A 27,179-nucleotide genomic window follows, 5' to 3' on the forward strand; every position below is an offset into this window, starting at 1 on the left:
AAATAAATCAAGAGAACATTCAGGACTCCTTTTTTTTTTCTTTTTCTTTTCCCCTCTCTTTTTTTTTTTTTCCAAATAAGAAAGCAATATGCTTGATTAACAGTTACAGGCTGCAGGTTAAATCAGTCCTCCTAAAAGGAAAGGACTAAGATCAATGCTGTCAAGCACTGAAATGCAAGACCAAATGAACAGAAGCAGAATGCAAAGCTAGAAGCAGGAGTTGATGAAAGTGCATTGTAATTCAACACACTCTGCCACACAGCTAAATAACAAAGATCAAACACCTCCTTCACTTTTCCAACACAGACCTGCAGGATTTGCAACATTTCTCTTCAGTCTTTTCATGTGAATAGGTTTACATATCTAAGCCATTACGTGCTCCTCCAAGAGAGCTGTTTTGTATCAGCAACAGCAACAGTGTCACTTGAAAGCAAAGGCATATGCTTTTCACTCAAAATGAATCTGAACAAGGGCCAAGATTCAAAAAAGCCACTTAAGCACCCTACTGAATTTTTCATGGAGCATTCATATCTACACAATCAGGTTTAGATTGCCTTGCAATATACTTATTAGGTATTTTAGCCCTTACTTCCCAGTAGTTACAAGTATTCTTCATCATCCAATCTGTTTATTGCTTTTAAATGCAAAAAATGGTCATTCTTACATTTATCTTTGCCCTTCAGAGAATGGAGAATGCTGATGATGATTGCTGCTGCAGAAATGGCTGTCTTGTTGCAGCTGTGGGCTGCTTTTACATACATGGAGCAATCATCATCTCAGTAACTGAAAAATACTACATTTTCAATTGCACAGACTCCATATTACAACTCACTACAGATTTCCTCTAGTATCACTAAGAGACCACAGTTGGTGGAGGAACCTAGGCACAGAGACCATGAATCTATGACTAGGAAATTCTAAAACGGATCTCTCCAGCCAGGTTGTTTCCAGAAGTATCTACTATACCCTATAATAACAATACCATGACTGAAAAAGTTTATAAACAAGAATGACAAGTTTGCATGCTTTTGATGGCTAAAATGCAATTCTGTGCTAACAGGTTGGGGTTGGTTTTACTCTTCAGTCACGTTTTTTACATGGTGAGCAAAACAACAAACATTTGATGTCTTAAGCATTCAATAGTGTTGTGAAGTAACTAGGAAAACCTTATAGACAGAGAAGGCTGAAACAGGAGTTACTGTAAAGACATGCTATGAAATCAAATACTTTTAAAATGCATTATTACAAATTTATGATTAATAAATGAACCTTGAAATGACAGAAAATTCAAACCAATTTTAAGGACATGCTTTTTGACAGAAAAGGTTGTTAGTATTTGAACAAACATCTTAATTAGAGATTTAAAAACTACTACTCAGTGGGAGATATGAAGGATTTACACCCTCCAAAACAAAGATTTTAACAGGTTCCTCTGCATGGATTTGAAAGCCTACTTGCAAACACCTATTTTGAGAAATATTTGTGTTAGAAGTTATAAATCATTAAAAGCACAACCTACCTGTACACTTATACTCAAGAAGAAGAAATAAGGTAGCAGACAATGTTAGCAAACATTGCATTATGTATCAGAACGAATTTGTATCTATCAACAATATGAGTGAACTGAGTAAGACTCCAAAGGCTGCAAGAAAAGATAAAGCCAGGAATTTCTATTTTAATCTCCTAACTTCAATGCTTTGTACTGCTAGGTGAAATAAAAAAGGATTTGGCATGCACCAAACACGGCAGGGCTTGCTGAGTTAAGCTTTAACGGCTGGGTCAGAGGGCAAGTTTTAGAGTTTACTCTGGTTAGTACCATCTTTGACAGAGAGGAAAGTGGATCAGCTTTTAATTATGGGGGATAGTAAAAAAATTCAACCAAATTCAAACACTAGAGCCCAGAACAAAACCATAAATACTTTAAAGTTATGCCATATTATAATATACCCCCTCCCTGGAGATGTTTAAGGGCAGATTGGATGAGGCCTTGAGCAACCTGGTCTAGTAGAAGGTGTGTCTATCCATCTGAGGGGGGTTGGAACTAGATGATCTTTAAGGTCCCATCCAACCCAAACTATTTTATGAATCTATGAATATATGTTTAGAAACTTTGAAAGATCTCTTCTTGAAGGCAGAAAACTTTCTAGTCTGCCATTTTAACTGAAAGGTGGGTACGGAACACAGGTTCTGAACCAGAGTAGAAGTATCACAGCTCTGGTTACCACTGGAGTGCCATGGTAAATGAAGGCAGCTTTATTAGCCAGAAACCTCATGAATGGCACATTTCAAGTACCCACTAGTATACACCATCCTCCAGGAAAGATCATTGGCATTTTGGACCAGGAGCTTAAAAACCCAGCTTCACTCACTACTGAGTTAGACTCCATAAACACTAACAAAATTTTAGTTGTCAAACTAATCTAAAACCATTTCTTTGAATTCCCTTTTTGGTAAAGACTCATTTGAGCAATTCCTGTCTGCTCAGTCTAATTAACATATTATTTGGTTAAAGCAGAAGCTTGCTACTAACAAAATTCCTCCGAAAGGGTGAAGAAAAAGGTTCAGGATTTATGTCAAGAAGAACATTAAAAATGAAAAAAAAAAAAAAAGTGCCAAAACCACTTAGCATGAGAAACATACCAGCTGTACTTCACTAATCCCTGGCTTATCCTTGGAAAGAATCACAAATCCACTCAGCAAGCAGACTGAAATGCCACTATATTGGCAAGAATCAGGAACAAAATGGAATCAAATATATACTCACAATACCAGCTACTAAAAATTTTGCTTGAGTCTAACAAAGTATCAAGAACTCCACCTAATTCAGCCACAGAAAATGAAAAAGACAAACCAGAAAAACTAAATATAGGACTTCTCTAGTCTCAAGCTGCGCCAGGGGAAGTTTAGGCTGGAGGTGAGGAGAAAGTTCTTCACAGAGAGAGTTGTTAGGCATTGGAATGTGCTGCCCAGGGAGGTGGTGGAGTCGCCGTCCCTGGAGGTATTCAAGAGGGGATTGGACGTGGCACTTGGTGCCATGGTCTAGTAGGCATGAGGTCTTGGGTGACAGGTTGGACTTGATGATTTTTGAGGTCTTTTCTAACCTTGTTGATTCTATGATTCTATTCTGTGATTCTATGATTATGGCTTGTTGAGTCTATGATTCTATTCTGTGATTCTATGATTATGGCTTCATTGCTGCAAGATGTATACCCACTGAGCTGGTTCCAAGTCCTGAACTTTGGAACTCTTTCAATTAGAGCCAAGAACTGAACATGTCACCAAGAAATATCCATATATATTTCTCTATGTTCATGGCTGAGGCACATCACCAAAACAGATGTGGAATAATCTGTACAGTCAATGTCTATGCTATGCCTGTACCTGCTGAAAGCTGTGGTATATCACAGAAAGCTATTTTGGAAGGTGTGTTGTGGTGGGATTTTTTCTGCTCCCCTACAACTTTCACACATCTTCCAGTCCAAATTATTATTACCTGCAACTTTGTGCATTTAGTGCAGCTTTTGTATCAGCTCAGCATTAACTCTTGCAAACAAAATCCTAAGCACAATTGAAAGACCAAACCTATCTTTAGTTGTTTCACTGTTGTGCTTTTATAATAAGCAGATCTCAAAACTCAAAAGTAAATTTAGTATTATAAATTACATAAATTGGAAAAAAAATGTACAGAAATCATTAAACAGAGCCATCATGTGCTAGTTATATCAGACAGTATTATAGGTAATTCTTTTTTTGTGTATTTATAACCCTTTGATTAATAGGTGACCAATTCTCAGCATCCGGGTGATGTGGGGGAGGGAGGAAGAGAGGGAGTGTGGGCATCCTGATCTAGTTGGAAATGTCCCTGGCTCACTGCAAGGCTGTTGGACAAGATGACCTTTGAGGGTCCCTTCCAACCCAATGCAGTCTGTGAATCTGTGGAATGAAGAAAGAAAGAGTAATACAACCTTTTCTGTCAAGGTTCCTGTCCATAGCAATGATAAAATGACTCTATGATGACTGCTTGATTAAAAATTAATTGCTGTGAGAATTTAAAGATATGTCTTATTTAATAATTAATGTATGGGAATTAAATTGGACTACTTATTGAAGGCTTATTATAAGGTATACTTGGAAAAAGACTCATGATCTTCACTGTGCTATTAAGGGGGCAGTTGGGATTTTATTGTATCCTGGAGAAAGACCTCTTGCTGTCATCTCTGTCTTCTGCAACAGCTGATCCTTAGTTTGGCTCACTACTAGGGAAAATAGGACTTTTAATGTAGGACTTCACACTGAGGTCCTTTTTATATAGCATAGCTCTACCTAGTGGTTGATTAATCCAAGTGCATCTAACTGTTTAAAGATGACCAAATCGTTAATTTGATGAAGGCCAGGAAGGTCTTGGGAATGTGACACTTTCTTATTCTCATCTACTGTCATTCACATTGCCTAAGTCTGGAAATACACTGGGAAAGGTTGTACTACTAGCTAAAGCATATCTTTGTATACACTGATGAATGTGATTCCATGGAGAGTTCTCTTGTAATGAACACTTTTCCAATACATTTGCAGGAACAAACTATGAGCTCCAATACTTATTCAATTAGGGTATCTAAATATCAGCCTGGACAGATAAACCCATCCAAGTCAGCAGGACAGTTTCTGTGCTCAATTGCATACCCATACTTTTCCCTCTAAACTGGGACTTAAAGTTGTCATTATTACTGGGGACAAGTTTGATCAAGGTGGAAGGGAAGTATCATAGTATCATTCAGGCATTCAGGGTTGGAAGGGACCACAAGGATCATCTAGTTCCAACCCCCCTGCCATGGGCAGGGACACCCCACACTAGATCAGGCTGGCCAGAGCCTCATCCAGCCTGCTCTTAAACACCTCCAGGGACAGGGCCTCGACCACCTCCCTGGACAACCCATTCCAGGGTTTCACCACTCTCATGGTGAAGAACCTCCTCCTCCTCACATCCAGCCTGAATCTCCCTACCTCCAGCTTCATTGATGTGCTGCTGTGGGAGACAAGAAGGGTTGCAACTTCCCAGCCTCCAGACTGGATGCTTGGGGCAGTGCCCCAGCTGAGCATAAGCACTGGCTTGTTCACCTTCAAAGCAAATGATCTGTGTGCAATGACTACAGCACACTGTGGGCTAATATAGTCTTTCTAAGCAGGACTAAGTTGGGTACCGCTCCATACCCTCTGTGCTCTGCAGAGGACATGCTATGGGAGAAATGATGGTCTGGTAGGATCTGAAGACCTACCAGATCAATGTGACATGCTGACTCCTAAAAGCTCTTAAGTCTGAATCAGAGGCATCTGAATCAGGGATGCCTCTTAACTAGACCAGGTTACTCAAGGCCCTATCCAACCTGGCCTTGAACGTCTCCAGGAAGGGGGCATTCGTAACCTCTCTGGACAATCCATACCAGAGTCTTGCCACTCTTGCAGTGAAGAATTTATTCCCAAGATCCAATCAAAACCTATTCTACTTCAATTTAAATCCATTTCCCCTTGTCCTATTGGTAGCCATTATTGTAAAAAGTCCCCATGAGGTGTCCCCTCAGCTTTCTCCTCTCCAGGCTATACAACCCCAGTTCCCTCAGCTGATCTTCATAAGACTTCTTTTCTTTCAGGGAAAATGTTCAAGATGGCAGCCAGATTTATTGACTCACCCTTGTTCTTAATTCAAGCCAAGTTTGCTAATGAACCAGACCTGTAAGATTAACAGAGATCAGTGTGGACCATTTCACATTATTGTCTACCAAACAACTATGAAACTGCTCAGGTTTCTAAATGCTCAGTCAGGTGCCTGGACACAAGTACCTGGCATCATGATGTTCAGAAATGTGGCATAGCAAAGACATTCCCCCAGGACTAGCATCCCACAAGCCTAGCATCCCACAGGGTCTAAAGAAGACCTGGGCAACAGCTAGAAGCCAGAGAGGATGGGAAATGGCACTAACTGCTTAAGTTCAGTTGTGCCCTGCATTCCAGTGTTCACTTACAGGAAACAAAGGTAACAGGGCTCTCCCTCAGTCCTATGAAAAATAACTTCAGAACATTGTAACTTTAAAAATATATTAAAAAAATCCTTCTGAGTGTCACAGGTAGGTTAATGTCAGAAATCTCAGAGACCACATCAGTGGTTTTATTCATTCCAACTACTAAAGCTTTATCAACAGTAAAGTGTTAATATCATAGGATTTATTATGAGGGAGGCAAGTAATGATTAAAATAAAGTAGGCCATAGACTGGAGTTGGACACTAATGACAAATGTATTGGACCAGTCATTTTTAACAAGCCAGTTATTTTCCTTCCCATTATTTCCCAAATATGACATGCCACAGAAACACTAATTCAGAGCTCCAGGAAGGCAGCCGTCCTCCTGGCTCTGTACCCACCTGGCTCTTAGCATGGGTTCATTTTTCCAAAGGCCCAAGAAGACCAGGACCTATACATGCTTAGGGGTAAAATTCTTCATTCGGAATCTCTCTCAACTGCTCACATTCCTAAATAGCAAGCAGATAACAAGAAGCAAGACAACCAGCACCAGAACAAGAAGACACAGTCTCAAGCTGTGTCAGGGGAGGCTTAGGCTGGATATTAGAAGAAGTTCTTCACAGAAAGAGTGATTAGCCATTGGAATGGGCTGCCCAGGGAGGTGGTAGAGTCACCATCACTGGAGGTGTTTAGGAAGAGACTCGATGGGGTGCTTGGCGCTATGGTTTAGTTGATTAGACAGTGTTGGATGATAGGTTGGACTCGATCACAGAGGTCTTTTCCAACCTGGTCTGGTCTGGTCTGGTCTGGTCTGGTCTGGTCTGGTCTGGTCTGGTCTATTCTATTCTATTCTATTCTATTCTATTCTATTCTATTCTATTCTATTCTATTCTATTCTATTCCAAGAAGCAGAGATAAGGTATTTTGGGCCAAAACCAAAGAATACTTTCAGATGAGATTAGTGTGGTACAGATCCTGGCTAACCCTAGGTCCAACAAGTATCCTCCTCCTAGCTTTTTGGTTTACCAGAATGAGATCTACATGCAGCAAATAGTTAACAGCAGAGCTACCATTAAAAGAGAATAAAAAGCAGTGTTACTTAAGCCACAATCCTTCTGAGAAGGTGGAAGCACTACGTTGGTAAATTAACTATTCTGAAGACAGAAGGCTGATACAAGTTTGGGATTCTCTAAGATGAAAGACACTGTTAAACAGCCAGACTTAGAGATTGGTGAAAGCATGTCATGTCATGCCAGTCTTTCAACACTAATGAGATAGTAACTTCAGGAGACCACACTGGCTTTTCACCATTAAGTCCTCTGTTCAAACCCAGACCTGGTAAATAGACAAACATGTCTGATGCACTTCTGGGGATTAGAAGAATAACGATTTTTTTTAAGGAAGGCTCAACAAAACGGTGAAGTTTGAATCAAATACCAAAACAGGTACAAAATTCAACAGCAAAATTAAAAGATTCTCAACTATGTATCAGGTTAAAGAAATCTTACACAAGTATGAAAATCTGGTTTCCAAAACACATGAGCTCAAGCTTGCAGAACTCTTTGGTGAAGAATGGAGTGGCGACTAAATGTCAACAATATAATTTTACATGAAACCCCTTCAATATTACTTCTGGTCCAGATAACACCTACCATAAGTATGACAGCACAGGAGGAAATTCTGACGAAGAGTAACTACATCTTCCCCTGGTCCTGCAGCACTCCCTAGACTGTGATGTGATGGGCATCACAGATTTCTGGTCCGACCCTGCACAGCTGCTCACACCTTACCACTGAATTTAGTAGGATGTTAAATGGAAAAAGCTTGTCAGCTTGTGAGCAATATGCTCAATTCCCACCTGGTCCTTCAATCTTCAGTTTTATGAGTAAATTCAACTCCATAATTGAAAAATATTTAGGGGACTCAAACTTCAATAAACCCTAGGTAAATTATTAAGAGATTAAGATGTAATTTTAAAACAGCACACCCTGGGCTATGAGCATTGATCCAGCTAAGCACATTCTGATTAAATCTTTTTAAAAGCTTTGGAATTTACCATTTGCTCTTCAGTTCCAAACTGGCAAAGATTTTGCTTCTGTAAAAGTATAACATAAAAATCACTACCAACAATGTAGTTGTTGTTAAGTACATTAATGTACTTAATGTGAAGGTCAAGACAAAAAAACTCATGTATCCATTTTCTCTGTAAAACACATTAATAAATAAACCAACACAGAGGTTAATGATTTACTGCTGAATTGTATTAGGTATAGTCTTGGGTACTGTGTTTCAGAGAGAAGAGAGAATGAACCCCTGAACCACTGGATAACTTATTTCTCCCCCTTTTTGTGAAAGACTGTTAACACATGACCTGACACTGGAAAATTGGGAAGGAAGGAAAGTAAAGTCAATTAGGAACTCTGGAAATAAAAGAGGAAAAACATTTAAAATGCCTATTCAGTTAAAAAAATTATAAACAGTACATTTAGCAGAGCTTAGTAACCACTGCTTGCTTTCCACTGGTAGAGGCTTAAGCCATTCAGCTATTAATCACATGAAAGTAGATATTGAGGAATATTAATCCATACCAGCTGTTACATCTTTTACTGTGCTATTATTAGAGATTAATCTTTATAGAATAAGGCTGCCTTTTTATGTCATTTCCAAGACAACATCATACAAACTGATACTGTTTTACAGCATATCTTCATAAACGGCTTGAAGAAAGTATCAGATAACAACTATTTGGTGAAATTATATTCAAATGCATCCTTCAAATCTAAGGCACTTATGTGTAGAAGAGACACTATTGCTGTAATCAGTTGATACTTAATTCTTGTGACCATAACAAATTGCTTTTGTAGCTTACTATTTATTTCAAATGGAAAAAAATATTCTCTTAGCAATACTGAACATTCTCTTATGGAAAGTATATTCAGGTCATGTAATTCCCTGTCTTCTTTAGCAGGGAATAAATTCAGTTAAAAATACCTAATATGATCTAGTGGACGGAGCCTTAATGAGGAATATTTAGGATTGCAACAGAATTTTCACAAAACAGAATCAACACTGTGTGCACAGTATTTTCTAATGAAGTATAAAACCATGTTAGGTGAGCCCAGGTTTTTAGAGGGGAAATTGCTTTTACTGTTGGATAGACTTCACAGACGACTGCACCTGCAGACTCCAGAGCTCTTATCACATCATATGTTGCTGGAATGCTATTAACATCACAAAAGATACCACACTACTCTGAAAAAGCATAATTACTGTCAGAAAAGGCCAGCATCATCCATTAAAGATTATAAGATTACCATTCAATATAAGCTTCTAATCAAGTTTCTTGAGTTTCAGATGAGACTGTACTAGATGCACAAGGGAATCAGTTGTCATAGTTACAGAAAATTTACTTTCTCTATACCTGCAACTCTCCTCATTTTGTTAAATAATAAAAAAAAAAGTTAAATCTAATTGTTGCAATTATTTATCAGGGTACCTTTTAGGATTTACATTTAGACTTTAGACTGATCTTACAGATTACATGTGTATTAGTTTTATAGCACCACCTAAATGATGAGGAAGCAGCTCTTTAGTCTAGAGTTGCATAACTTGCTTTTCTCCTGCTCTTCCTTGCAATTTCTACATTATCTCCACAGCTGTCCCTGTCCTTTCACTCTCCCCAAATTTGCAGAAGTCCTTCAGTGGCTCCTTTTTCTGTCTGCCAAGTTGGTCAGCTCCTCCCTCCACAGCACTGCCCGAACCTGCCCCTACCTTCGACAATCTGGCATGTACCTGGCCTTTCACAGTCTTTGCTACCTGTCTTTAATCCTCCCTGCCCTCATCTTCATCTGCTGATGAACCAGCTGTTATTTATGTAATGTGTTTTCATGCCTTTTCCTCTTCTCCCAGACAAGTACCTTAAAATCGATATTCATTCTTCTCTTCATGTCATTTCCCAGGACAGACTGGCTTTCCCATTCTATCCTGCTAATGCCTGCCTACAGAACCTCTTCCATTTCCAAATCAGGTCCCTGTGACAACACTCCTGGAGCATAAGGTCAATAACTTGCCTGCTAACCAGTGGCAAAAGTACACAGTAGACAGAGGTACTTACAACACAAAAGATAATGTAAATATTAGGAGGTAAAACTGGAGTCCAAATGTATGCCTTTAAGCAGTTTCTCTCATTGCTTACTTTGAAGTTAAATTAACAAGGATTGGGGTCCCCCCCCCATCTTATTTCTTTCTTCCCCCAACCCCACCCCAGCTAGATCTGAATTCACAAGGAATAAAATATGAGAACAATCAACCATTTTTACAGTTAATCAGGAGTCAGACAGCCAGTTTTAAACCAGACATGAATCTATAGAAAATCTTTCCATTCAGCTTTTATACACCCCTGCCACCCAGCTGTGAAGCACTGCTGCAGTTAATCCTTGAACTATATACATTGCAAATGCATTTAACAATCCACAATCACAGTTCTTGCCATTTTACATATTAGTGAAAAACATCAGTCCATCTCTTCCTGGGTAATTAAAATCTATTTAGAATTTTGGACAGTATTTATTCAATTTTACTGAAAACTTGGCAAAGCTGTAAAAATATGAGTAAAGTGTGCCCTTGAACCTTCTGATCATATGGTAGTTTTCTTGCAAGCTATATTCTAGGAATGAATGGCTTTCTCTTTGCTGATGTTTGTGAATTTTTCCTTTCGCTGCTTGTCTGCCTCTCCTGGATTTTGACTCTCTATTTCCACTCCTTTGCACTGTTAAGGTTTGGCTTATTTTCCTTTTTTCCAAGATAGTATCCTTACTGCAGGCATCTACACCAAGATAAAATTGAAGTCTGGCAACCATGAAGAGAGTTTGCATGAGCAGTTACCACATCACAGATTAGTCAGCTGGAGGCTTGAAGGGAAGATACATGATCAGAGGAATACTAAACCAATTTTCTGGGAAGGGGGAAGAAAGAAGTTTCTTCTTCAGCTTTTCTAATTTTCCATTTCTGTGGATGGCAGATGTTGCAGTAGAGATTGGGGCTCACATTGAACAGAAAATTATTTCTGTTGTATGTGGACAAGACACACTGAGGACAACGGAAAGCTAAGTGAGTTGCCCAAATTCACAAAGTAGAGTAGAAGGCACAGCTAGAAACAAAACTGTGAAGTTAAACTGATGATGCAATCTACAACGCTGCCTATGAAAAGGCTCTTTTTCAATGCTCACTGACTCTTCCTTTACTCTGCCACCTATGTTTTTCACCTCATTTTTAAAGACTGACTAATTTAAAAGAATCTTTATTGCTTGTGGCAGATTCTACAAATAAAATTCAAGTCTGAAATCAAAGAGCACCAGGAAAGGTTCTACTCATTAAGGCAAGGGTTGATTCTTCAGACAGAGTGCAGTTAAGTGCCCCAATTCATTGCATGAACAACTATCACTACCTGAGACATGAACATTGGTTCTGCTTTCCAGCAAAACTCTTTTTTTCTTTGTTTATCCACACTTGTGTTTTCTAGGCAAAACAAAAGTGCAGGCATTTGAAGCATGGCACCACTTACAGTCTCATTTTGTATGTGTCCTACTAATGTAAAATCATCTCCCTCAGAAGCACTTTTACACTAATACTTGTTGCTCTTTGTGTTTGGAAGTGAGACAGAGCTTTGCAGTATCCATGAGCATTTGCTTCAGCTTTTAACAGGTAGCCATACTTGACAGGTTCCTTCCATAAAACTACCTTCAAAGTGAAAATTGCTCAAAGCTTTCTAATTTTTTTCTACTCAGGCTTGTTTGCAGACCTTCAGTGGAGTGGTAAGCAAGAACTGGCAAGAGGTGCAGCATGAACTAAACATCTATGGCAGGGTTGTTTCTTTTAATGAGACTGAAAGTAATTCATGTTAGGAAACAAGCAGCGAAGCACAGTTAAAAAAGACATAGATGCATGTGAATCTTAGAGTTGCCAGGAGGGAATATGAGGAGTTGGACAGAATAGCATCAAACTGCTGACAAGTGAAAAACATCATTCTGTAATTCACAAAGTGATTCTAACATATATGGCAGGAACTCTAGGGAAGGGTTTTCTTCTCTGCATCTCTGTTGCAGTGTCACTCGTGGTTTCATCATTATTGCAGGCCCAAGTCAAGCATTATGGAACACTTCACATATACAAAAAACCATTTTAAAAATATATTAAAACTATTAAAAAGATATTAAAACTGAAGGTTCCACTTGCATGCTATATGACAGTTCCCCTGCTGCTCCCTTCATCAGCTTCATTTTTTTCCAACATCACAGAATCTTGGTCCTAAATCCTTGCTTTCACTGATATGGCTGACGCAAGACAGTCCAGGAACACTTCCCGGCAATTCTGAGCTGCTACCTTGCACTGCCTCAGCAATTCTTTCCTTCTGGCCCTAGACTCCTGTCACAGGTTATTAAGATGCTGCACTTCACACTAGCACCTAAGTATACACAATCTGTATGCTGTGAAAGGTGTTGGAGATGTACATGATATTGATGTGCTGCACACCAGCCCAAGCCTACTCTCAGGGGTACATGAGGCTCTAATGCCTCTTTGCAATGCAAGGAGACTTGTCTCTGATTCCATGCTTACACCTCATCTCGAACAGCAAGCTTCCAGGCCTTTGTGGCAACCTTTCCTTCATGCTGCAGATCACATATTACTCACCATATGCACACACCATCTGCTTCTGTTGGATATCTGCAGTGTATTGACTTGTAGAGAAGGGGCTTACTACAATGCTGCATGCCTAGATATGCTGGGTGACTCATACCTGCAGAATACAGACTCTGCTCCTTATGGACAATTCCTGACAACAAACAGATTCCTGTAAGCCAAACTGTACAATGTCTGTCTTGTGGAAAACCCTACAAGACAACAAGAAAAATGTCATGGACACACCAAGGAGAACCATTTACTTCTACAATACTGATAATCTTTCATTGGATAGTGCATCAGAGCATAACAAAAGCCTCGTAATTCACTTGGCTAGTTAAAGGATTTCTTTCCAGTTCCTGTTCAGATCAGCTGGTACTAGCACATACTCTGTTACGGACTTTTTCACAATGCTCTTACCCAGCTGGCTGAAGGACATTAAGACACCAAATCAACACTAAATAGATTCAGCGTGGATTCAGCAAAGCAGTTCAGGAAAAGAGCCAGCAGAACGCTCTTTGTAAAAAAGAACACACAAGTGGAAAAGATTTGTCAGAATTGGACAAATTTAAATACTGTTTTCAGTATCTTTTAAGAATACAGCTACAGATTCTGCTGTGATGGTCATAAATGATTCTAATTTGGCATTCCCTTCTTTCATTAAACAGAAGAGTAGAGCCTGTCCCGTTGTCTCCAAGTTTGGGAGTCTGTATGATCACATGTTGCTAATCACAGTCTGTGTTTGAAGGGGTGCAACTGATAACCTGTTGCCTGTTCTCCAGACACAGCTCTGCCTCTGCTTTTCTTTAGAGTTGTGATAAGTGCTAGATTATTGCCTGGTGTTTTTTGAGCATCGAACATGCTCTGCTATACTGCAGCGAGAAGTAGATTACTACACCTAAGTTATTTTCTCACTTTCATCACTCAATTGACTCATCAAACTGGAAAAAAACAAAGCAGTGTAATTCCTTGAGCCATGGAGACAATGGCCAAAATGTTTGTACAAAAGTAATTTCTTAATTACAGTAGAAGGTTTGTTTGAAACTCTCAAAAGGAATGCATATGCAAATGGTTTCACCGTTATCAAGTGATTTAACCAACTGTAACCAGTTGCAGATAACTGTTCCAAATAATGGAAGGAGCAAAGCTGAAACTTCAAGGAATTTCATACCTATTTTCAGGCTTTATTAACTAAAGGTAAGACTACTATATTACAGCCACTCAAAGGGGAGACAAAATCATTTCTCTGGCTAAAAGATAAACCCTCTCTGATCTAAGTGAATGTATTAATCCTCTTCTATCTTTTCTCTGGTTTCTTTGGGCATTTACAAACTATAGGGCAAACTATTTGCCTTACTCTGAAGGTCTAATAACTTTTCCACCTTTGTAATTCATGAAAACTCTAATGATTCACTGGGTAATACATCACTACCTTAAAAATACGTTAAAGGATCCATCATACTTTGAATAGAATAGAATAGACCAGGTTGGAAGAGACCCTCAAGATCATCGCATCCAACCTATCAACTAATCCAACCCACCTAATCAACTAAACCATGCAACCAAGCACCCTATCAAGTCTCCTCCTGAACACCTGTAACTATACTACTACATAGTATATCTGCAACTATACAACTGCCATTGAGATTGTCAAAATTGTCTAATATATTCAGATAAAATACTCACTAAAATAATTCAAATATTTTTGTTTCTCATACCACATTTGATAGCCAGGAAGTGATGTAAGCAACAAAGCAATTAAAATATATTAGTGCCTCTACAAAAGCTTAAATCTGAGCATCTGGAAGTCTTGTACTGAGTATATACTTACACAGATAATCACAGAGAAATTACAAGCATTGAAGAATTATGGGCAAGCATAAATAACATGTAGAGAAGAGCTGTTTCAGAAAAAGGCTTTTCTCTTCAAAGAACAGAAAATGAGTCACAGTAGGTAAATCTTAAAGACATTTAGAACAAGTCAATAGAGAAAGGATGCTGAGATGAAAGCACTGTTTAGTACAAAAGTAACTTAAAGTCATTCCCACTAGTCAGAATGACGTACCAGTGATGTGCATCCAGGTAAGTTCTTTTCTTTTTTAACAAGCTGAGATGTTTACAAGAAACAAAACCACAGATCTGTGTGAACACAAACACAGGCATACTCCTTTCCTTAAAGACAACAGGTGTCACTTTTCATTTACAACATTCTCTGTTGAGGTGGAGAATAAAGCCTTGAACTACAGAGCAGGTAGCAGCAGATGTTTTTCTACACCTGCTCAAGAAGTAAAATGGCATCTTCCTCTAGAGCACAGCTGTTAAACTCAGCAGAACGGATGGAGAAGCTGAGCACAGTAGAGAGCTGAATAGAGGTATTTGGCCATTTTGATTAACCTTGCTATTCAGCCCTACTGCTGTGAAAATTTGGAATCAAAATCATGGACCATCACCACACACATTGCTCAGAAAAAGGTCCATGGAAGTAGTAAAAGGGAAAAAATTATTAGAATGGTAGGTGACATTTTCATTATAAATCTCTACACTTAGCTATATCATTTGCTTTTAACAATTACCAGGTGCATCCTAAAGCACTACACCTCTAAGAAAAACCTTCAAGACTGGTTTCGATCTCTGTATCCTTAGCAAAAGCTTACAATCAATACAAAACATTCACAGCACAATAGCACCCAAATTCCAAATTCCCTGCCTCAAGATGTCCTGATTCCCAGTCCACCTGCCTGTATGCCGATGGTATGCTATTAACCTCAAAGAGCCAGCCAAAAGGAAGACTTACAGACTTTAAAAGACCTTTTTTTTTTCTCCCAATAATCAGAAGTTGAACTTTGCGAGAGGAAAAGAAAACACCAAAACCCAAACAAACACCATCAAAAGAAAACAAAACCCAACAACAACAACAAAATTTGCTTTGTGCTCCTTCTAGCTTCACTTGACTAGTCTTTCTCAAGGGATTAGTGGGATAAGATTAAACAATTTTCATCTGGGTATTTTTTATCTGGGCATTTCACTCTGAATTTATTCCACTCAGGAAGTATAATTCTGTATGCTTTACAGTATCAAGACAGGCTTGGTACATGAAAAATAAATAAATAAAAAGCTAGCTGACTGCACCTGAGGTGTTACACTTACATTACAGATTTACTATTGCCATTTGTCCTCTTAAATTTCCTTCATCATTGCCCCTGTCTTTTATTTAATAAATGACATTAATACAATAGTATTAGGTACATTAGCCTATGAAACTACTGCTTATCTCTGAAAAGTTGTTTTGCTGTCAAAGCAAGCAACATACAGTTGTTCATGAAATAGAGTCTTAGAGGACAGCCTGGTTTTTGCCACTATTTGGACACAGCCACAAGGGCTGCCAAGTATTAGCTGACATTAGCTGCTTTGCTTTATATCTAGCAGAGAAGAAAGAAACTAACCAATCACAAATGCTTCAGAGCTTTCAATTTTTCATTTGTTCAGGCTTGACCCTAGTAACATGGACATTACAGATGAAATTGTTTCAGTATTTTTCACCTACACTCAATGTCTGTAACAGGGCCTGTAATATGGGCATTACATAGAACTTGACAATCTCTAGCAGAGAAAAAGGCCAGGGTACCCACTTAGTACATCAAAAAAACCCCACTAACTACAAATTATTTTCTCCCTAGAGAGTGTTAGGAGTTCACCTGGGTGATGGCCCATGGCCAATCTCTACTAAAGAAGTCCCCCAAACTTAGACATACTCTTTCTTGCATTCACATTAAGAAGCAAATTTTTAATATCAATCTACAACATGTAAGCTTGTGACAAGAGACTGAGTTTGTATGTTATAAAGAAATCATCTCAGGTCTCCACTCCCCCTCCTTGCCTTTTTCACTGATATACTGCACAGCAGACAATCTAACCACAAACTGTATTTCTCACAGGATCTCTTTGCTGTAGACGTTCGGTGAATCACATCAAAATCCTTTATACGTTCTAACAGTTTTCTCATTGATTACACCTACATCTGGCAGGAACACTAAGCATCAATAGCCATCAAAATATGACTCTGACTAGAGAGAGGAATCATTATAGGCTAGCCCTATTTGATGATATTTAACCCAAAGATCCTTAAGACAGTGCACTTGTGAAAGAACATCCATAATAGAAATAGGATTCATTGCCAGAACCACTGCAATGAACATGACAGACACTGCTGAGACCTGAGAAATTACAAAGGGAAAGAGAACTGTCCTCATTTATAATAGTCCCAGCTATCTAAAAAGGAAAAAAGGGGTAAACAGTGTCTCCATCTGTTTCTCTCAGATTGCATTATTTGAGTAATTGCAGACTTACCTTTTGTGATCCAGATGCTGAGCCCTTAAATGAAGTACGTTTGAAGGAGCCACTCATCCTCCGTAAGGAACCTGCCAACTTTCCTCCTCTTCCTTTCTTAGCCCCCTGGCCCTTACCCTCCATAAGGGACCTAGTACCCCAGCACTAAAGAAAACTCTGATTTTAGTCATGTAGTCCGAGCAGTCTTTTCCTGAAGCAAATAACCATTAAATTACAGCTTAAATAAAAAGATAGGACAGATGAATAAACCAAAATCAAAGCCAAATAATGAAACTCCTTTTCTGATATGCAGCCTGTCACAAGTGTTATCAGCCAGCTAGACAACTAGAAAAACAAGGCAATACACTGATAGAAACTGCTGTTCCTCTCCCCCTTCTCTACTGACTCTATAATCAGGCTTAATGCACACAGCTTCTGCAAGCTATGGTTTTTAATGGACAGAGATTTAATAAATGGTGATTGAAGGTAAATCTACTTTAGAAGCAGAAGCCCAAAAGGTTTTTACTCATGCAAAGCACAGGGCAGTCAGATGGAAATTATTTTGGTATCAGTAGAAAGGCACAGGAAAAGAGCAGATGGTCCTCAGCAGACTATGGGTTAGAGGCCTGGTAGAATCCTAAAGGATAACTGCTGGTGGCAAGTGTGCCTACAGCAGGTCTTGGGATGATAGACATCAAGTTTTAAAAGCAAGCAGCTGTATATCCTATAGATATCACACCATGGAAATGTAATATTTACAATCATGCAAAGATCCATGGCTCAAAGGCCCTATCACAATGTATTTTTTTGAAATAGTGAATAGTTTGGTTATAGATAACTGCAATTGTTTCAGCTTACAGAAAAACTAAAGCAACTAAACTGCTCTTACTGATGTCAGCCTAAAAGTGAGAGATTTAAAGCTTTAATCTACAGTCTACCATGTCAGCTGAAATGTTTCCTTCCACTCACTTTGGTAGTCAAAATATACATGGAAAGGAGTAGTGCATAATCCAATGAACTTTGCTCACATGGACAGATTGAGATAAGATAGGCTTATACCTGCCATAATGACTTAAATGTAAAAGGCATTTAGAACTAGGCCTTCCTTCACTGTGCAGTTAATGAGTACTAAACTAAATATGAGTTTCTTTCACAGACAAGGGATTACAAACCAAAAACTAAAAGCACTTTTTTATGAGATATCTTAGAAAGAGTATTTTCTGTAAAAGGAAGTATGCCATAGAGAGTCATGTGTTTTACTAAAACCCCCTACATTCCATTAAGGGTATTCATTAATTAGGCTAAGAACAGAAGCTGCTGGTACTGTGCTTACTCATGTAAAAATGATTTTCCACACATGCTTATATCAAGATATTAATTATTAGTTAGGTTGTGCTTGCAATCAAAACATCTAGACAAATGCCCTCATAAGTAAATTCATCTTCTACTTCAACAGGAACCCTCCTGCATAAGGAAATAGCTAAATAGATGCAACTGAAATTAAAAAAAAAAAAAGCACTTTGAGAATTTTACACCATTTTTATGGAGCTCTATTTCAAGCTTCCTGAGCACAGCAGAACTGACTGTGTCACACTTCTGTTACACACTGCAGTACATAATTGTTTATTCTCAATTATAGGTCTTAGCCACAGCTCTTGATTCTTCAGTTGCTATCCCTGAAATGCTGGTTACCTACCATGAGAATGAGCACACTGTAGGTTGCTGGGGATTGCTGTCTTCCAGGGGAAGAAAGTCAACTCCTTTTTCTGTAAGCTACATGTCCTCCAAGCAATTCTGTAGTAACCTAGGCAAAAGCATATTTGGATTCAATATGTAACAGTTTACACAACTCAGTGCATAACTGGGTGAACCTTGTAGAGTAGGGTTATCAGTTGGACTTGGTGATCCTGAGGGTCTTTTCCAACCTGAATGTTTAAGTGATTCTGTAACTGGCAGGTGGTACCTATAGAAAAGAAGTTCATTTACGTCAGTTCCACACTTAGATGAAGACTATAGGTCACTTTGGGGCACTTTTACTTCATTGCCTATCAGTTCCAAGACACTTTGTTATTTAGAAACTGTTTATTCCCTCTCTCCTTCTCTTTCAAGAAAAAAGCAGGTTTAAAGTGAAATTAAGCAGATCATGAGACATGGGGACAGCAGAGTAAAGAAATAACAGGCTACTGGGCCTGTAAATTGGTGCCAGTATTACCACCCTCACATATTATAAAATAATCTCTTCTGATCATATAAACAATAAAAACACATGCCAGTAATCTTCTGTGTCCTTAACCTGCCTGGAGAGTAGAATCTGCACAAACTCATCAAGTCTGCCAGGTCACCCCTGGGAATAGGCTCAGCTTCCTATAAGGATATATTCAAACTGAAAATTAAAAACCAGAAAGTGAAAAAAATTCCTAATCTGATTCTGAAAAATGCTGACCAGAGCAGCAGCCTCTATCATAGCAAATGGGAGCCGACACATTTCTTCAGTTCAGATTCTTGTTGCCTCAAATGACTTTTCCAAGCTGAGGCAGATAAAGGCCCTTATGCAGCATATAACACTAAATTCAACTCAGTGGGCATTTATGAGGACCTAGACCACAGTTAATGGGTACTATTAAAAAACCAGGGCTCGATAGCATACTGCACTCCATGTTCCCATGTAGAGTCATTTACTTCTTATGCAAATTGCCTATTAATATAATTAGATACGGAGATCTTACTGCTGAAAACAGAACAGTGGATCCCTTCACTACTGCATCATGTGTTCTATTTCCAATTAAGCTGAATGAGATGGAGACACATTTAGAATCAGCTTGGGAGCATTCTAAAAATCACTTCCTTGTCTCATCCTAGGATTCTGCAAACAGCTGCATCTTCCAAGCTAAGAAAAGGGAAAGAAGAAAGATTTATTGACCTCAGTTTCTTTAAAAAATGAAGAGGTAAAACCTGAATTCTAAAAATGTGACTATTATATGCAGTTTAAACATCACAAGTTCTTTCAGAACATCAAAACAGAATAAGCAAAGTTCTTTAAAAAATAATGCAGTGGAGCAGTTTACATACTGAAGTTACTACAGAAAATTCAAAGCCCTCACTTAAGCTAATCTCTGTTTTACCTAAAGCCTAAAGCTCTGGCTGTTTTGTTGTTTAGCATGGCTTTTATGAAAGCAAATTAATTCTTGTTTCACCTCTACTAATAAAACCCCCCAGACACATGACAGAACATTTAGTTATTACTGTGCAGAAGAAATTAATGCAAAATCTTGAGTTTCCATAAAAACTACATTTTTAGTTATAATTATGAACAATATTTCTCTTGCATAATTTTGTGAGGTAAAAACTCATCTAGATGAACAGCAAGTAGATAGTTCATGGGTCCTCTTTCCTTGTAAGAAGCAAAGCAATCCACTGTTTTAGTTCTCTTCAAAACCCAATTCAACACAATACAGACACAGAATCACAGAATATATCTGGTTGGAAGTGACCTCGAAGATCATTCAGTACATACTGATAGAAACAGGTGAGAAATGTCACCAGATATTGGATAGTAGCCTAATATGTGAGATTATAGAGCATGAAATACAATTGCAAATGGACAAATTGCTATAACAGGAGTGAAAAGCCCCTCCCTTTCTGATGTGTAGCACTGGATTGGATTGTATTAATTCAGGGCCTGCATCTACCCAGTGACTTCAAAAGAAACACAGGTGTCCTGTCATCCTTGGACAAGCTGAATTGCTATTCACCTTGCCATTAATTGTATGCAAAGAACTAAAGTGTAGAAGAGATTATAAAAACATAAATCCAGTTCAGCAGTTCTGACAGTACAGGCCATGCAGCCCTCAGTAATCGGTACACAAGAACATAAAACATTCTAGCAGCTCAGTCATATTGCCCTAAGTTTCCCTGGATGCGAAGCCCAGTCCTTAAAAGCATTCTAGGATTTCATGTCTGCTTTAAGAATAATGACAACAAATTAATTACAATGATGTTCATTCAGTCTCAGCACACTTAGAAGTGACTTTCCTTTTAGACAGATAGAAAACCTCTTTCCTGTTCTCATAGTCATAGCAATACAATAAATTAGATGACAGAAAGGATTACACTGTACTTTATGTGATTATTTCACAGATCAGCTTTGCTGCAACCTCTCTGTTTTCTGTGCATCATCAGCCCTGAGCAAGGGCTTCTCACTGGACTCAGACTTGTAGATGTGACAAAGCATTTCCTTGTAGTTAAATAAAATACCTATTAGCCTATACTGATAAGTGATAAAAAGTCCTAACTCGACAATCTCTGGAGGTCCCTTCCAATCTCTAGCATTTTATGATTCTGTGATTCACCCCTGGATGATCATTATGACCAGTTTGCCTGAATAATCAGATCAAGAATTTTCTTTGGTGTTTTTTTGTTGTTGAATTTTTATTGTTTTCCAAGCACTCTGTTTACACTCAAACAAATTAGAAGTGGTAAATAAAATGCCTTTAAATATTTCCTGTTAAATGCCATTTGAAATGTTTTTCTCCTATGCCTAAAACACAGTTGAAACTGTCTGTACATTACACCAGTTACTTTTGCTCTGTAATAAAAATAGAATGCTAGCCCTGTTATTGCAACAGTGAACTTGAGTGAGAGTGGAGCACGGAGAGTCTGTTGTGCTGGACCAACTGGAAAGATGCTGGGGGCCTTGTGGGTGTGAACAGGGTGACCCTAGAACCAAAATGCTAAAAAGACTGATTTCAGAAGCAGAACCATTGCCACTGGTGGTGGCCCTCCACTGAAAATTCGATTCATGACTGGTGACTTTAAAATACACTGTACAAACATGAACAGCAATCAGCTTCAGCCTCACAATCTTAGAAGCAAAGGTCACTTCAACAGAGTTCAGTGAGGATAGGAACTCATGACAGTAACAGTTTTCTTTTTCATTTCTGATGTGCTAAAAGCTGTCATCATTTCAGTATTCAGTACACCATTTTTTTTCCTTCTGTGGTCTCAAATCTAGTTAAATAAATTCAGAATATCTATATATCTCTCAGCAACTAAAAAGGCTTAAAGAAATAATGTCTCATATTTAACCAATACCGCAGGACTTGAAGGGATAGTGAAGAAAAAGAGAGAGATGAAGAATTAAATCATAATCAAAATGAGTAATTTAAATACAGGTAAGCACTGACACCTTGAACCTGCACCACTAGATGCTAGCCCACAAAACTCCACTGATCTGAGAAGGGAAAGAATAAGCCTGTAACTCTAGAAAGAAGTAGTGTTCTTTCTGCTTCCTGCCACAAGACAACATCTACAACTGGTGACAAAAGCCCACTCCCTGCTTAGGTATACAAGGAAGATCTGAGCAGCAGGTGCACTGGAACCCTTAGTATAATAAATAATGAAATAATGAATAAATAATGAAATAAATGATGAAACAAGGCTTCTTAGTGTGCTCCATCATTCTGGAGATAGAGCAAGAAACTTCTTCTTGTCAGATCATTAGACTTCCATTAGATGCTATGTTAATGTAGCACTTCTGTTATTGTTAGCATTGAGAGCCATTTCCAATTTCCAAATACATAGTTACTAGTGCCAAATCCATTTAGTATCTTCAACGACAAATACTTCTGACCACCATCATTTGGCAGTTCAGTCCTCACACACAAGTAAAACTTTTTTTTTAGTATCACTAGCTCCATCTGGTGGATATTCTGCAGTGTTTATTCTCTTGAAGGAAAAGAACAGGATTTCCTAATACAGTTTTATTTGCTCTTCCTTGAGAAATAAAAACATTAAAATATCTAATATTTAATTCCTTTTCCATAACAGTAACGTGTGGGAAAGGTGAAATCTATTAAAGTATCCACCTTGATTTACAAGTAGTTGTCTGGAAGAAGTTTAAAAACCTTTCTGCAAGAAAAAGAATTTAATTGGCTAGTGACCTTTCCAAAACCATAATGTACTGGTATTGTAGATAATTATGTTGTCCATAATTGTGAAAATGGCTTTTCATATAACCAAAATAAATAAAATACTTCACTTTGGACTGATCAGTAACAGCAACTGTGACCTGGAAAGACCTAGAAATGTGCATATGCAATACATTTGGATACAAGAAGAACAAGACAGTATGAAATATCAGTTAGATAAAAGCAAACACAAGGTATCAAACAGGTTTAGAAGTAAAGTAAAAACCTGAGAATCCGATCATCACTTCCTGGCCCTGGTCATCATTTCTATGGGAACCCCATGCAAGTTGCCCTGTATCTTCAATTTCTTGGTTTCTCTATCTGAACAGAAGAATCAGTTGCATAAATCTATGCAAAGAATATTAATTCCCTCCAATTTAGAGTCCTTGGACAGATGCAAGTATGATTATTGTTTGTGAAGTGCATGAGTACGTAATCCCTACATTTTCACAAAAACATCCTCAGCTGTACTGGCAAGCCCATGGTTCTTCACAGTAATGAGTTCAAGGACTTTGCAACATATTGAAAGTACTTTGCCAACATTAATGCAGTTCACCAAAAGAGAAAGAAAGGTAAACCTTGGATGAACTTTCAAGACTGTTCATTTAAAAGGGTGGCTGCACAAACCAAACAGCTCATTTCAGAGTTCACACACCACCAGAAATAAGGTAAACAGAGTAGAAATACAAATATAATAATGCTGGTTTTCCACCTCTGTGTTATCACTTTAGCACATAAAGATCTATTTCACTTAAGTTTACCTAGCACAGATAATGCAGTCAGGAAACAGTCCTGTAATCTAGCACACATCAACGATTGATGAATCAGCATCTCTAAATGGTCTGTCTAGCAGAGCCTAACCACTCTCAGTGTATTTCTGGTCTCCATTTATTCTCATGGCTTAACTGATTCCTGTGGCATTCCAAAGAGGTTTAGCATTATGCTGGATATTTTCTGATTGAAGTGTTTTACCTTCTGGTGACAGGTATTTGTTAAGAAGAGAAATGCACAAAGTAGTGAAAACCTAATTAAACTGTGGGATATTTAAGAAGCCAGTTAGGTGAAAAATTCATCTTCCTCATCTGCCTCCAAAGCACAAGATAAAAACGAAACTCTGCTTTTTGCTGACAATCTATGTAGAAGAATAGGGAAAATCCATATTTTATTGATTTCCTGTGGATTTCCAGCAAGAGTCACTGTAATGCTGATGCTGAAGGAAGGTAACACTACACACTCTCACTAACAGACTGTTAAGAGCATCCCATCCCTTTTATCTATTGATTGTGACACTAGCTCCTGTTCATACTCAATGGTGAAATGTGCCAAGTTAATAATTAGAAACAAAAAGCTTGTGGGCAGCTACAGATCACCACTTTACCAGCAAGATCTAGACCTAACAGCCACCAGTCAGCCATACCTCTCACAGTGAGGGGCAAATGAAAGTTACAATGTAACAGACTCCTCACCCAACTCCCTGTCCAGCATCAATTACACAGAGAATTCCCACCCTTGCCAGCTTCTTCAGTTACAGGTTCTCTTGTTCCTGCTAGGAACATTTATTGCAGTAACATTTTACAGCTGACCAACTCATGTCACTCGCATCTCCAACGACCTGACAGATGAGGGCGGATTTTCCTGGCTACTTCCTAAATTTAAACATGTAACATTGATGACGGGATACATAGTGGGGTGAAGACTTTTCTCTTTTCCTTTTTCATAGTCATTCTTAAAATGTTTTTATAGCTGAGATCAAATGAGTTATCCATCTCTCTCTCCTGACTGTGAAGTCTCAGAAACAACAACAGACAAAAACTGTTCCAAACCCACGTGCTAGAGTCAAAAGGCCAAAGCAAGACAATAAAAGCTACAATCTCACCTGACCTTGTAGTAATAGGATCGCATCAAGATTAGTCTATGTCATAGATTAAGCTCACTGAAGTAAACTAATCTTTCTGAAGTCAGCTAAGACTGTATGTTTACTCACTAAGCTGGAGTAACTCAGGAGTGTAAAATGCATATGTTAGAATAGGCCATCTAGACTGCAGCTACACGAATGTTTAGTGCACTTAATACTGCACCACTGACATTAAGGTGGCTTCAAAGGGAAAAAGTCCTTTAAAGAGGCTTTTAAACTATACTGTGTGATTGATGAAAGAAAAAGCATATTCAAGTCAGTAGAGAATTGTTACGCTGAAAGACTCCTACAGACTCTACCGATTCCCATTTAGGCAGTCAACTTCTTGTTTGAGCAGTGCAGACAGCTTCCAGTAGAGAAATTCTGCACATCACCACAAAGACACCTTGCAGGCAGGAGGTCAGCCTTCCCTTGGCCAGCAAGAAAATATTCCATTCAGACTGCAAGCAACAGGAGCTGTGGCAGCTCTGAGAAGGAACAGCATAATCACTGTGCTTCTCTGCCCATGAACACAAAAGCTGGTGAATGCTAAACTGCAAATGTCCTAGCCCATTTCAGTCCTCCACAGCCCCTTTGCACAGTCATCACCACGGTACCACACTACAAAATGGGAGTTTCTTCCCTCCTGAGTACCATCAAACTATTACTTGCTCAAGCATTAAGAGTAATGACATTTGTTCACCTGCATCTGGAGCCATTTTCTTCCTCATGGGAAGTTCCTCTCTAATGCATACGTCATACTCCTCTAGAAAGTGTCTTTACCAGTCTGCCCATCTTCTGCCTACTTAGTCCAGGCTGCTCACAATCTACAAAAGGATTGTGGATTCCCTCTCTCCTTTTTCTCTGTTAATTAAAATGTATACCAAGATGTCTATCTTGAATTTTCAGAAAAACATCAATATCTGACTGAAAGAGGGGACACAGGGAATTAGCAGAGAAATAAAGCATGTTTTGCCAGTGTTTCCTCATACTTCTTTGATTTTCTACTCATGGCAACAATCACTGCCCAGTGTCTCCAGATAACATGGCTACACGTGAAAACACAATAACCAAGATTCTGGGCTAACATTGAAGATAGTGTTTTACTGAAAGCATAGTATAAATGGCACCAAAGCCTGGCTGTGAAAAACTGGAGTCACCACCACAGAAGCACCAGAACAGCATGCCTGCCTCTGAGTCACCATCTTGCCGCTGCTGACTAATTTACCAAGCTAGTCTATTTTATAACTAATTTTTAAGAGCTTCTGGCTCAACAGAGATAAAAGTGTGACTTTTAAAATGAGCATATTCACTTAGTGGTTACAAGCATCCATATGCAAGCATCCAGACAATATACTCCTGATTATGAGTCTACCCAAAGAAGCTTTCCTCACATACCCTCAAAGCATTTCATTATCACATGCTACAGGACAACAGAAGTGCAATGAAATGAAGCCTTCAAGAAATATTTTACAAGTAGATAGTATCTTGAGGGCAAATTCATAAATAATGAAGTCCAAGACTAATTTAACAGAAGATGAAGAAAACCTCTTCACTAGCAGAAGGGACTGTAGCTGACCAGGAAGTACTGTGCTTTGTCCTGTGCAATAGAACATGTTGCTTTTTTGGTTTGGCTTTAGCAATTACTACAGCTTTCTGTACAGTCCTACATATCTTACAAGGATTGAATTCTCCACATAAAATTTGCCAGAGCTCAAACAAAAGGTGTGCAGATTTTAGGATTTAGGGGAGAGTTAAGCATAGACTGGCTTTATGCCAGCCCGCAGCAGTAGGCTGAATTCCACCTTTAATGAAGTTGATGTGAAGTAGGCTTTTCCAAGAGCTGCAGGACTGAGCATTCTGTTAAATCAGAAAACTATATTGTCTCACTGCAGCCATGTAATTCTCAGCATATACACATTTTAATAACAGTTTTGACATTTGCTGTAGTAGGGAATAAACAGAACAGCAAACAACCAGACAGACAAAATAATAGAATTACCATGTGATTGTGTATCTGTAATGTAAACCCAGTCAAACAATTCCCCTTCACTCATTGCATGTGCAGGCATTAATCACCCCATTGTTCTGTTTGTACAATATCTAGCTCAACAGGCTTCATGCCTTAGCTTTCTGAGATCATATAAAAAATAATTAAATTGGTACCACCATGTATTTAAGATTTAGGTTTTAATCAAATCCACTGGAAAGTAAGTGTACATTACCTCCTCATTATCCACTACAAGATTCTGATGCTAGCATTAAAGGAGAAAACACATACAAGGCAACAGTATTTTGGCAT

General features: G+C 38.5%; 1 protein-coding gene across 11 annotated transcripts in view; it reads right to left on the reverse strand.

Moving 5' to 3' along the window:
* The window catches only part of TRPM1 (transient receptor potential cation channel subfamily M member 1), a 100,828-nt gene that overhangs the window by 60,841 nt on the left and 12,808 nt on the right, over positions 1-27,179 (reverse strand). For 8 of the 11 annotated variants that reach the window (XM_068143999.1, XM_068143993.1, XM_068143994.1 and 5 more), the window contains exon 1: positions 17,039-17,345. In XM_068143999.1, coding sequence (XP_068000100.1) covers positions 17,039-17,161 — 123 coding nt within the window. In that variant the 5' untranslated portion in view covers positions 17,162-17,345. Of the gene's footprint in view, positions 1-17,038; positions 17,346-18,713; positions 18,822-27,179 lie in introns of those variants that run through there. The other 3 variants (XM_068143995.1, XM_068143997.1, XM_068143996.1) reach the window with 1 other exon arrangement.

Source organism: Melanerpes formicivorus, unplaced genomic scaffold (assembly GCF_026170545.1).
Source record: "Melanerpes formicivorus ecotype bairdi unplaced genomic scaffold, bMelFor1.0.p_v2 SCAF_10, whole genome shotgun sequence".
NCBI classification, from domain to species: domain Eukaryota; kingdom Metazoa; phylum Chordata; class Aves; order Piciformes; family Picidae; genus Melanerpes; species Melanerpes formicivorus.